The 12612-nt window shown below is 40.6% G+C and overlaps 4 protein-coding genes and 1 non-coding gene across 5 annotated transcripts in view; all 5 read left to right on the top strand.

The window, feature by feature from the left end:
* Positions 1–12612, top strand: part of LOC124200302 — a 67135-nt gene that overhangs the window by 1347 nt on the left and 53176 nt on the right. The gene's annotated exons all lie outside the window — the stretch shown is intronic.
* Positions 173–1077, top strand: LOC124200303. Its single transcript, XM_046596497.1, has 4 exons — positions 173–311; positions 380–461; positions 545–583; positions 646–1077. The coding sequence occupies exons 1-4, from the start codon at positions 291–293 to the stop codon at positions 816–818; spliced, it is 315 nt and encodes a 104-aa protein (XP_046452453.1). The 5' UTR covers positions 173–290; the 3' UTR covers positions 819–1077.
* Positions 1258–1365, top strand: Trnay-gua. Its single transcript has 2 exons — positions 1258–1294; positions 1330–1365. It is a non-coding gene; the product is annotated as a tRNA-Tyr (tRNA).
* On the top strand, positions 2068–4818 carry LOC124200291 (bifunctional 3'-phosphoadenosine 5'-phosphosulfate synthase 2-like). Its single transcript, XM_046596469.1, has 8 exons — positions 2068–2327; positions 2414–2525; positions 2602–2837; positions 2912–3050; positions 3127–3245; positions 3318–3509; positions 3587–4505; positions 4583–4818. The coding sequence occupies exons 1-8, from the start codon at positions 2223–2225 to the stop codon at positions 4672–4674; spliced, it is 1914 nt and encodes a 637-aa protein (XP_046452425.1). The 5' UTR covers positions 2068–2222; the 3' UTR covers positions 4675–4818.
* Positions 6524–9503, top strand: LOC124200292 (bifunctional 3'-phosphoadenosine 5'-phosphosulfate synthase 2-like). Its single transcript, XM_046596470.1, has 8 exons — positions 6524–6779; positions 6851–6962; positions 7044–7279; positions 7358–7496; positions 7582–7700; positions 7935–8126; positions 8207–9125; positions 9196–9503. Exons 1-8 carry the CDS (start codon positions 6753–6755, stop codon positions 9291–9293), a joined length of 1842 nt encoding a protein of 613 aa, XP_046452426.1. The 5' UTR covers positions 6524–6752; the 3' UTR covers positions 9294–9503.

Below are 12612 nucleotides of genomic sequence, written 5' to 3'. Positions count from 1 at the left end.
AATAACTCAATACCTTGAATATACCTAATTTGGTTGAACCTTCCTCACACAGCACCAAAAAAGATTGGGGGGAAAATCATTTTGCGATTCACCTTGAATCTCCTCAGCCAAACAGGAGTGCTGCTGGTGCCTCAAGGGCTCATTTGTGAAGGTAATTTGAAGCGAATATAAAAATGCGATGACAAAAATCTCGACTCCAATCAGATCGTCATTCAGTTTACTTTCCCGTCTTACCTGATTTACTAGCCACATTTTTTGCTCTTCCGTTGGCATTACCAACTTTCTGACAAATGCATTTCACGCGCATTGCGGTAAGAAAAATGATTTAAGCGTTATTAGTTAATTTGCGAAAACCATACAATTGATTTTCGGTTGCCAGGTATTTCTGTTCTTCGTGTTTTCAATGGTGGACGTTCTAACTGCTGCTGCGATGGAGAGATCAGCATTTGCATCTGCCATCGGTAATGTATCACAACACCACGTCAAATCTTCCAAGCATATATTTTTAATCACGCCAAATCGTTGTTATTGAAATGTTTTATAGACACTATTACTGCAGGCTGGGGCAGCGGACGTACTGCAAGTAAATTCAATTAATGTAATTGCGTATATTATTATGCAACTCATTTCATTTTGATCATATAGACGACGGCTGCATATGGAAAGGCACTTCCCCATTCTGCGATGGAGGGTGCGCTGTGGTGGGACATGTCGTTCGCCAAACCAGCACCATCGGCGACGGGGTAACGTGTTTGACTGGACTCAAAGTCCTTTGCTGCCCTTCTGTGTCGCCAATGGCGGCCAATGTCACTGTGTAAACACTAAACAGGGAATAACAATTTCAAGCTATTTCACATTACATGTTCCCCTGAATATGCTTTTAATCAGAGACGCTTTAGTACATAATAATTTGAACTAGACTATAGAGAAAAAAATTTAAAAGCTCAAATAACCATTGGCTTTCTTTCTTATTATTCCTTCCGCTATATACTTATTAAAGCAAAGTGTTTGCGCAAATAAAGAAATTAAACTGTATCAATTGCTAGATTACTGCTGCAACGTTCAAGACGGTGTACATACTATAAAACTATTTTTCCAACTGAAATAGTAAACTTTCAAATTGTTTATAAAGAATGGCGCCATACTATGATTGCATTTGCGGTAGATAAGAATTTCAGCAACGCCAGCCAAATTACGAACAGAGTAACACAACATTCTAAACTGTAAGAACATTGAATTTACTTCATCTATTTGTATCCGTCGATAGCTCAGTTGGTAGAGCGGTGGACTGTAGAATGGTGTTACACGAAGTAACCGCGAGTGCAAGGTATCCATAGGTCGCTGGTTCAACTCCGGCTCGACGGAAAATATTTTTAGACCGCTGTGGCTTCTTATACGGCCTTATTTTAACCGCAATATTATGATTATGAAATTGGATTTTAACATGGAGTAGTTGAGTTTTAAATCGATTTTATTTTTGATTAATTCAGTTAGGTAGCAGTTGAAAAAATGTATATGGACGAGATACACACGGGGAGCTAAAAATATGGAGCCCAGCAACAAAGAGAAAGCAACCGCAAGAGAAAATCCAATTGAAAGAACCCATATTAGCTGTTGCCGTTGGGCATATGACGTCGATTATTCAGAGCAACCAATATGCAGCTGTGCTAGCGATAGAGCAACATTTTCCTCGTACCAGGCGGCAACACAGCAGCAGCTCAAGCGCAAGCTAAAAACGGCGCGAAAAATTAAATTCCGTTTACGTATAAAAAAATACGCGCTTATTAAAGTTGTTATTTAATTTTGGTCGGCAATGTTATATTGTGTATGTATAGGAATAATGCTCAAATGCTGGTGTCCTGATAATGTTCCCTCATTTTGAAACAAACGAGCGGTTGTAAATAGATTTCTTATAGACTATCGTAGCTACATAGGGCCTTGTGCAAGATAAGCCCAAGTATATTAGTTGCGCTTACATATATTCCACCCACCAAGCAAAGGCCCTCCATTTTGTTCGGCTTAGTATATAACTATCGCAATGTCAACAAACGTAGCAACGACTGAATGCCATTATCTCTCTCCAACATATAGCTCGGTGGATGGGCGCTCTTATATTTTTATGTCGACTCGTATAGTTGTGGACGTTGGGGACTGGACTGGACAACATGTGAATAATTATAAGTTGAGAACTAGCCTACCATTCATGAAAGACAAGTGAAGAGATGGAAGCAAACCGGCATCAGGAGCAGAAGGAGGAAGCAGGAAGCGCCTGCGGCATGGACGCCAAGCCAACCCTAGCAACAGCTGAATTGAATTTCGGGGACATTGTAAGACAGTGCTGCATACTACGATTAATAATTATACCGTACATATAGTTGTAATAATTTTCTATCGTGAATTGGAAATTATTTAGTCGCTGCAAAAGGCCACTAATGTCACCTACCACAGGCCGTTGGTGGACAGGAATGTCCGCAGTAAGATGATGGGCAGAGGCCGGTTCAGGGGATGCACCATATGGTTTACAGGTATACGAAATTGTACATTATAATGAAAAACGATCAAATTATTTTGTAATTTAAAAATTAATTTTGTATGGGAAAGGATTTTCTGGCGCCGGTAAAACGACGTTGTCATTCGCGATGGAAGATTACCTCATCGCCCGAGGCATTCCGGCCTTTTGTCTCGATGGCGACAACATGCGCGTCGGTCTCAATTCCGATCTGGATTTCACCGATCCTGATCGAGAGGAGAACATCCGCCGCGTCGCCGAAGTGTCCAAACTCTTTGCCGAGTCCGGCGTCGTCACCCTCTGCGCTTTCGTGTCGCCATTCCGACAGGTAATTAACAACTTATTCATCACCTTATTTTGCATGTATATTAAGTAATTGAGATTTTTTAAAAAATGTTTCAGGATCGAGATAATGCGAGGAATATCCATCAGAAGGCCGGTCTGCAATTCATGGAAATTTACATCGACGCTCCGCTGGAAATTTGCGAGAAACGAGACCCCAGAGGCCTTTACAAAAAAGCTCGTCGAGGCGAGATCAAAAGTATAAATATTTCCTCTAAATATTGTCTAAGCTTTAAAATTCATATTTTAAATGGATGTATTGATGTAAATGAAAGATTTCACCGGAATCGATTCGCCCTACGAGCCTCCCCAGCGACCTGACATGACGTTGCCCACCAACGAAATGTCCGTCAGCGAATGCACTCAACAGCTGGTGGATATGCTCGTCACTCGGGTATTATAAATCTTGAATGAATCTATTATTATTATTAAGTTTATTTCTTAAATTTCGACTGCCATACCACAGAACATTTTGCCGCAAACAGCACAGGCGTCCGTGCTGGAACTCTTCGCTGCCGACCCGATCCGGGCCAGAGCCGAAACGGAAACTTTGCCTTCGCTAGAAATCAGCCAAATTGATCTTCAATGGGTTCAGGTTCTGTCCGAAGGTTGGGCATCTCCCCTCAGGGGATTTATGAGAGAGCGGGAATACTTACAGGTATATTTACAAATTCAAAAAATTCCGACAGCCTCGCAATTATGATATTCCTATAAATAATTCTCATGTAATATTAGATAATGTACTTTAAAAGTATCCACGAAGGCGTCGCCGTCTCCAATCAGAGCATGCCCATCGTGCTGGCCGTCAGCGCGGAGAACAAGCTGAGACTCAGCGGACGTCCAGCCATCGCCCTGCGCTATTTGGGCAAACCGGTGGCCATTCTGAGAGCGCCGGAATTCTTCGAGCACCGCAAGGAGGAGCGATGTGCCCGCCAATTCGGGACGACGCATCCGGATCATCCGTACATTCGAGTCATCAACGCCAGCGGCAACTGGTTAGTCGGCGGAGAACTGGAAGTCGTCGAGAGGATCAGATGGAACGACGGACTGGACGAGTATCGGTTGACGCCCACCGAACTCAAACGCATTTTCCAGAAAATGGGAGCCGACGCCGTTTTCGCCTTCCAGCTGAGGAATCCCGTCCACAACGGCCACGCACTTCTCATGCAGTTCACCCGCCAGACGCTGCTGGAACGCGGCTACAAGAAGCCCGTCCTTTTACTCCATCCGTTGGGCGGCTGGACCAAAGACGACGACGTCCCATTGCACGTCCGGATGGAACAGCACCGGGCCATTTTGGAGGAAAAAGTTCTCGATCCGGAGAACACGGTTTTGGCCATCTTCCCTTCGCCGATGATCTACGCCGGCCCGACGGAAGTCCAGTGGCACGCCCGAGCTCGGCTGACGGCCGGCGTCAAGTTCTACATTGTTGGTCGCGATCCGGCCGGAGTCGAACACCCGGATGTCTTCATGAACAAGCATCTTTACGAGCCGACTCACGGCGGCAAAGTCCTTTCCATGGCTCCCGGACTGGCCGGCATGGAGATCATTCCGTTCCGGGTGGCCGCCTACGACAAAGTGGCCAACGCCATGAATTTTTTCGAGCCCGAACGCAGTCGCGATTTCGATTTCATTTCGGGTACTCGCATGCGAGGTATTTAATTGAGTTTGCGGCAATATAATAATAAGGGGATCTGTTTCAATTAAATTTCCTATCAAATTTTATTTTAGCGCTCGCCAGATCGGGTACGCAACCACCAGATGGATTCATGTCACCCAAATCCTGGGATGTCCTCGCCCGCTATTACAACTCGTTGCGATGAACAATTAATTCGTACAAAAACATTTCATACGAAGATTCTAAATGAATAAAGATCACCGAACGTCAATGTTTTAAAAACTAATTCTGCGTGCTGTATACGATTGCGCTGTCTGCGCTATAAAATAAAATGAAATTTGATTAACAATTTTGTGAAGGTCAAAAGTTGTGTCGTAATAATTCTTTGGGTATTTTAGCTAGATCATCATGATATTTCGTTCCTTTTCGATATGTACAAATTTGTTTTTGACTTTTGACTGGATTATACTTGCTTTTGTTGACTCGAGGGCTGTAATCTTAATATTATCAGCCCCTCTCAAGCCCCCAATTTGTGATGACGAAAACGATAAACAAAGAACGACTGATGCTGGAAAAACCTGGCCGCTGTGTGCCATATAGATTTGTGTCTGGGCAGGGTGCATTCTCGGTGACCTTTGCAACGCAAGATTTATGGTGAACATAAAAGTCTCACTGACGCGATAGCTGCGCCGTAAAAACCTGTCTCAAAACTTCTACCTGAGTAAACGTTTCATAAATTATATTGCTTTAATGTATAACGATTATATTAGCACATTTCGTAATCCCTTATACATATTATCAGAGTCTGGCGAGACAGCAAAAAGACGACTAAGTATACAGGCAATATAACTTGATCCGTTGTGCTTTAAAAATGCCTTGGCGTGCAGGTATTTGGTATAATAATTCGCCTGCGGCTTGAGACTACGTGTAGCTTCTCATATGCCATATGTTGCTGCTGTCCCAGGTGAAAAAGTACTTAGAATGTACTAAAGTAATAATATGAAAAACTCAAGTAATACTGAAGGATTTTGGGACAAATACTATATATATATAGGATAAGTACTATACGCTACCAGTGATATAGCAGTGTGTCTTTAGTAATATTGACATTGAAACAAAAAAAAAAATACGCCCACTTAGTGATACTTCTACTTTACTAGGTCCACTACAATAAAATGATAGTTTACTTAAATAAACTATCATTTTATTACAGTGCAAGGCAGTACTTTTTTACCTGGGGTAGTACAGATCGAAGTTTAAAATAGTGATGGCGCGGAGAATGAGCATTTGTAATACAAGCAGAGTCTGTATTTAAAATTCTCTATTAATTGAACATAGCCTAGACGTTATTTCCCAGTTGACGTAAATTCAGTATGAGTACATAGTTTTTTCAAGGCTACAAGTTAAGATCCTCTAGAACCTGCGGTAGATTTCAACATGCTAATATCATTTGGTAAACCCGGGGATTATTACATTATAGAAAGACCGTGACATGTATAATCTTGGGGAAAATCCAACGCACCAAATTATTTAAAAAACAAACATGTATCCATGGGGATATTTTGCAATAAAACAAATATTAACATTTGATGATGTCGTGAACTGGATAATTCGCTTCCAACCAGAAATTTCCGCTTTCCTATAAACCAACATGATCCTAGCACCGTCAACTGGAGATTAGCTGATTACAAACAGCAAACACAGACAACTGGTCTTGTACAATATCACGTAGGCTACACATTTATTATCAGCAGTCTTTATGGGCAGGACCAAAAAATTCTTTTGGCTTTACATTGCTTCATTCCACTCGTCATCATACAATATCATCCTTGAAACATATTATACAGCCGAGAATCAGGTATTGAAATAACGTTATTCGAATAAAATGTGCGACGTCACACGGCAAGTGCATCGACCAATAAACAAACACGAGCCCATGAAAGCCCATGAAAAACCCAAAAAGTATTCTTATTGTCGTGAATATGAGATAACGGGGTTTTCTAGATCACACCCAAATTGTTTGGTTGGTGAATATAAAAACTGGGCCGTCGTCCTTGAATCGCCATCGCATCTTCAGCCGGATAGGAACCCCGCGCAGTAATCAGTAGACATCAGGTCCTGAGGGATAAAGAGATAATTCAAAGCCGAGCCTATACATTCGCTTTTGAATCGTCCGGACGCATTTAACGGCGCTGCAATCCTTAACTTTTCATCAGAATTCGTTGGAACGTTGAGGAACTCTTTCCGAGTATCGCCACGCCCGACTGTAGCATCCGTTCCATCATGTCAAATCCAGCAATTGGAAACATTGTAAGACATTGTCTTTGAAATTTTTAATATACGTTTCATTCTATAATTGTTTCATTATTATGAATCTCCAGTCAGCGAACAAAGCCACCAATGTGGTTTATCACAGGCCGCTGGTGAACAGAGACGACCGCGGTAAAGTGATCGGGACGGGCAAATTCCGTGGATGCACCTTGTGGTTCACCGGTAAGAAATTAATTGATCCGTGCAATTCTTATACAACAACGCAACTAATTTATTTCACGAACGAAATTGAAATTAATATAGGGCTCTCCGGTGCGGGTAAAACGACGCTTTCGTTTGCGCTGGAAAATTACCTGATTGCTCGAGGCATTCCGGCATTCGGCCTCGATGGAGATAACATGCGTTTCGGTTTGAATTCCGATTTGGGATTCACTGATGCCGACCGAGAAGAAAATATCCGACGTGTCGCTGAAGTGGCCAAACTTTTTGCCGAGTCCGGTGTCGTCACTCTCTGCTCTTTCGTCTCACCATTCCGCGGGGTATATATCATTTTGTATAGCCCCTCCGGATATGGCGAAAGAAAAGTAATAATTTTCTTTTTACCACATCAAATTCAGGATCGTGATCGTGCCAGGAAAATTCATGATGATGCTGGTCTTCCTTTCTTTGAAATTTTCGTTGATGCTCCGTTGAATGTGTGCGAGACCCGCGACGTCAAGGGACTCTACAAGAAGGCCCGTGAAGGACAGATCAAAAGTAATATTAGATTTTATAAAAATTAATATTTTTACAGCAAGCGTCATGCACGGTTCGTTCAATTTCGACTTTTCATCCATTATAGATTTCACCGGAATCGATTCGCCCTACGAAGCGCCACTGAAAGCCGAGAGTACCATGCGAACGGGCGAGACATCTATCGTCGAGTGCACCCAAAAGCTCGTCGATCTTCTCGTTGAACGGGTAAATAATATAAGCCACAAAGCTACTGTATATACTGATGTGTATCTGTGCTCAAGGTTTAGCCTATCTATTGGTGTCAGCAGTTGCGTTTTAGGTGGTGCTGAAATATCTATTTATACAGTGCTGTGGACATTGTTATCACCAGTGTTCGTTTTCTATACTGTCCTGCATGCTGGCATTGACCGACTTTTATTTGATACCTGTTATCCATTCTAAAACAATCCATTTATACAGAACGTTCTGCCGCCAGCCGTTCAAGCCTCGGTTATCGAGCTGTTTGCCAGCGACCCAGCCAAAGCCAAAACTGAATTGGAGACGCTACCGTCGCTAGAGATCAGCGAGATCGATCTTCAATGGGTCCAAGTCCTGTCCGAAGGTTGGGCTTCTCCTCTCAGAGGATTTATGAGAGAGAAAGAATACCTACAGGTGATGTGACATTCACAAAATGCCCAACACAGCAGCATTTGACTTTATGGTTCTAATCTTTTCCATGTAATTATATTTAGGTGGTGCATTTTAATAGTATCAACGACGGAGCGGCCGTTTCGAATCAGAGCATTCCCATCGTTCTGTCCACTTCCACAGGGGATAAAGATCGATTGGCCAAGAGCGATGCCATCGCTTTGCGCTATTTGGGCAAACCAGTGGCTATTCTGAGAGCGCCGGAATTCTTCGAGCACCGCAAGGAGGAGCGATGTGCCCGAACATTCGCCACGACTCATCCGGATCATCCCTACATCAAGACGATCATGGCTAGTGGCGATTGGCTGGTTGGTGGTGAACTGGAAGTCCTCGAGAGGATCAGATGGAACGACGGATTGGACGAGTACAGGTTAACGCCCACCGAACTCCAGCGAAAATTCTTCGACATGGGCGCCGATGCTGTTTTCGCGTTCCAACTGAGAAATCCGGTCCATAATGGCCACGCTCTACTCATGCAGTACACCCGTCAGGCCTTGTTGGATCGAGGTTACAAGAAGCCAGTCCTCTTGCTCCATCCATTGGGCGGCTGGACCAAAGACGACGACGTCCCCTTGCCCGTCCGAATGGAACAACATCAGGCCATTTTGGAGGAAAAAGTTCTCGATCCGGAGAACACGGTTTTGGCCATCTTTCCATCTCCTATGCTCTACGCCGGTCCAACAGAAGTCCAATGGCACGCCCGATCCCGGATGACGGCTGGCGCGAAGTTCTACATCGTTGGTCGTGATCCAGCTGGCATGGCACATCCCGATGCTGCCCTTAAGAAGGATTTGTATGAGCCGACTCACGGTGGCAAAGTGCTTTCCATGGCTCCAGGTCTGGTCGGCATTGAGATTATTCCATTTCGAGTGGCCGCATACGACACGAAGGCTAAAGCTATGAACTTTTTTGACCCGGAGCGCAAAGCAGACTTTGATTTCATTTCTGGAACTCGCATGCGAGGTTCGTATTGTTTAGCATTTAACATATATTAAGGAATAAAAATCAATTTTTTATATATTTCTTATTAAAGGTCTGGCCCGAACGGGAACACCACCACCCGAAGGATTCATGTCACCAAAATCTTGGGATGTACTAGCTCGTTATTATCGGTCTTTGGTTAGCAGTTAAAAACTTGATTGTATGTTTCAATGTTTAAGATAGACAAATCGACGTCTAGCATTATAATGTCGATTTTAAAACATTATAATTTTTGATCGAATTTTAAATTCAAATTGTTTAATGTGCATTTCGGCTTATAGTTTCACCCAAAAATGAATGTGTACCAACAATTATTTTATGCATAGATTTTTGAAACAGAAAATAAATAAAAAAAACACGCCCATTTGTTATCAATAAAAAAAAAGAAAAACTGGTAGAATATAAAAAATAAAGCTTAAAAGTCTGATGAATACAATGTGAAAATATAACATATATTATTTTCAATGCCAATGCTACCTATCACATATAAAAAGTGTTCTTGTATTATAATTGCAGAATAAGGTATTGCACACGCTGATTCACAACGATAAATTCCTTATGTGATAGGAAAGATATCCATCACGATTTGAAAACTTTAAAGGCAACAATTTTCAGCAGTATTTTTTGTTTTTCATCATTTTTTAAGGCATTTTTTTGGCCCGTTTTAGTCCCTTTCTCTCCCCCCCCCATTTCCACCCCGCGCGCCGTTTTCTCTGATAAACAGAGAAAACGCGCGGTTAAGAGGGGGCGACAACCCGGCGTGGGTGGAAATGTGGGGGAAGAAAGGGACTAGAACGGGTCAAAAAATAAATTCTGTTTTCAATTTACAATTGACTACATTCAATATGACGCGAAAAATCTGAAAATAAAAAAATTTGTATCTTCCTATCTTAACCCGTTCTGTAGTTATCCCCCCTTAAAGTACCCTAATTTGCATATAGCTCTACGGAGCGTTCCCAAACTTAGGGCTCGAGTTAAAATTTACGCTTCCCTTGATAGAAAAAATCAGCTTCATGCTACCCATAATGGCTACGGCCAAAAAAAAAATTCATCGTAATCCGACGAAAATTGAATTTTTGGGAACGCCGAGAAAAACGCCTTTTTCCATAAGGTTCTCTCGCGCGTTCCCAAACTTAAGGTAGGTACTGTAGCATCTTCAAACTCATTGAAGTAGTGTTTCACAGTTCCTGGAAGAGTTTCAATGAACCCTTTTTTCTAAAACTTTTCCTTCATCATTTGTATTATGAATTCATTAATGCAATGGACTTGAAATGGTGTATTAGACATCGATTAACATATCCTGTAAGAAAGAAATGTTTTGTATTCGTGAAACAATCCATATAGCATCTTCAAACTCATTTCACAGTTCCTGGAAGAGTTTCCATGAACCCTCTTTTCTAAAACTATTCCTTCTTCATTTGTATTATAAATTCATTGATTCAATGGACTTGAAATGATGTATTGGACATCGATTAACATATCCTGTAAGAAAGAAATGTTTTGTATTCGTGAAACAATCAATATAGCATCTTCAAACTCATTTCAGTTCCTTGAAGAGTTTCCATGAACCCTCTTTTCTAAAACTATTCCTTCATCATTTGTATTATGAATTCATTGATTCAATGGACTTGAAATTGTGTATTAGACATCGATTAACATATCCCGTAAGAAAGAAATGTTTTGTATTCGTGAAACAATCAATATAGCATCTTCAAACTCATTTCACAGTTCCTGGAAGAGTTTCCATGAACCTTCTTTTCTAAAACTATTCCTTCATCATTTGTATTATGAATTCATTGATTCAATTTCACTTGAAATGGTGTATTAGACATCGATTAACATATCCTGTAAGAAAGAAATGTTTTGTATTCGTGAAACAATCAATATAGAAGACAGGTTGCATTTTTTTTAAATACCAAAAAAACGTACAAAACATCTAGCCTGAAATATTTCCAAATCGTGGTGGAGACCTTTCCTATCACATGTATTAGTATTTTTCGTGTTGAATCAGTATAGAATACTCTATTTTACAATAATTATAAGAAGAAACTCAGTACATGTGACAGGTTGCATTGGTGTTGAAGAAATACCAAAAAAAAACGTCCCAAACATCTAGCCTGAAATATTCCAAAACGTGGTGGAGACCTTTCCTATCACATGTTTTAGTATTTTTCGTGTTGAATCAGTATAAAATACTCTATTTTACAATAATTATAAGAAGAAACTCAGTACATGTGACAGGTTGCATTGATGTTGAAGAAATACCAAAAAAACGTCCCAAACATCTAGCCTAAAATATTTCCAAAACGTGGTGGAGACCTTTCCTATCACATGTTTTAGTATTTTTCGTGTTGAATCAGTATAAAATACTCTATTTTACAATAATTATAAGAAGAAACTCAGAACATGTGACAGGTTGCATTGGTGTTGAAGAAATACCAAAAAAAAAAAACGTCCCAAACATAGCCTGAAATATTTCCAAAACGTGGTGGAGACCTTTCCTATCACATGTTTTAGTATTTTTCGTGTTGAATCAGTATAAAGTACTCTATTTTACAATAATTTTAAGAAGAAACTCAGTACATGTGACAGGTTGCATTGGTTTTGAAGAAATACCAAAAAACGTCCCAAACATCTAGCCTGAAATATTTCCAAATCTTGGTGAAGATCTTTCCCATCACATGTTTTAGTATTTTTCGTGTTTAATCAGTATAGAATACTCTATTTTACAATAATTATAAGAAGAAACTCAGAACATGTGACAGGTTGCATTGGTGTTGAAGAAATACTAAAAAAACGTCCCAAACATCTAGCCTGAAATATTTTCCAAATCGTGGTGGAGACCTTTCCTATCACATGTTTTAGTATTTTTCGTGTTGAATCAGTATGAGATACTCTATTTTACAATAATTATAAGAAGAAACTCAGAACATGTGACAGGTTGCATTGGTGTTAAAGAAATACCAAAAAAACGTCCCAAACATCTAGCCTGAAATATTTCCAAATCGTGGTGGAGACCTTTCCTATCACATGTTTTAGTATTTTTCGTGGTGAATCAGTATAGAATACTCTATTTTACAATAGTTATAAGAAGAAACTTAGAACATGTGACAGGTTGCATTGGTGTTGAAGAAATACCAAAGAAAACGTCCCAAACATCTAGCCTGAAATATTTCCAAAACGTGGTGGAGACCTTTCCTATCACATGTTTTAGTATTTTTCGTGTTGAATCAGTATAGAATACTTTTTTTTACAATAATTATAAGAAGAAACTCAGAACATGTGACAGGTTGCATTGGTGTTGAAGAAATACCAAAGAAAACGTCCCAAACATCTAGCCTGAAATATTTCCAAAACGTGGTGGAGACCTTTCCTATCATATGTTTTAGTATTTTTCGTGTTGAATCAGTATTGAATACTCTATTTTACAAAAATGTATAAGAAGAAACTCAGTACATGTGACAGGTTG

This window comes from Daphnia pulex, chromosome 8 (genome assembly GCF_021134715.1).
Source record: "Daphnia pulex isolate KAP4 chromosome 8, ASM2113471v1".
Lineage (NCBI taxonomy): Eukaryota > Metazoa > Arthropoda > Branchiopoda > Diplostraca > Daphniidae > Daphnia > Daphnia pulex.
The sequence above is the reverse complement of the archived record's forward strand: the minus strand, read 5'-3'. Positions and strand labels throughout refer to the sequence as shown.

What these genes read in the sequence shown, in the direction of transcription:
- LOC124200303 (XM_046596497.1), top strand. Translation starts at nt 291, where the DNA reads ATGCATTTCACGCGCATTGCG. An exon ending in TGCATTTCACGCGCATTGCG is followed by an intron (nt 312 to 379) that starts GTAAGAAAAATG and finishes TTCGGTTGCCAG; the next exon opens with GTATTTCTGTTCTTCGTGTT. An exon ending in AGCATTTGCATCTGCCATCG is followed by an intron (nt 462 to 544) that starts GTAATGTATCAC and finishes AATGTTTTATAG; the next exon opens with ACACTATTACTGCAGGCTGG.
- LOC124200291 (XM_046596469.1), top strand. Translation starts at nt 2,223, where the DNA reads ATGGAAGCAAACCGGCATCAGGAGCAGAAGGAGGAAGCAGGAAGCGCC. An exon ending in TCGTGTCGCCATTCCGACAG is followed by an intron (nt 2,838 to 2,911) that starts GTAATTAACAAC and finishes AAAATGTTTCAG; the next exon opens with GATCGAGATAATGCGAGGAA. An exon ending in TTCGGGTACTCGCATGCGAG is followed by an intron (nt 4,506 to 4,582) that starts GTATTTAATTGA and finishes ATTTTATTTTAG; the next exon opens with CGCTCGCCAGATCGGGTACG.
- LOC124200292 (XM_046596470.1), top strand. Translation starts at nt 6,753, where the DNA reads ATGTCAAATCCAGCAATTGGAAACATT. An exon ending in ATCCAGCAATTGGAAACATT is followed by an intron (nt 6,780 to 6,850) that starts GTAAGACATTGT and finishes ATGAATCTCCAG; the next exon opens with TCAGCGAACAAAGCCACCAA. An exon ending in GAGAGAAAGAATACCTACAG is followed by an intron (nt 8,127 to 8,206) that starts GTGATGTGACAT and finishes AATTATATTTAG; the next exon opens with GTGGTGCATTTTAATAGTAT.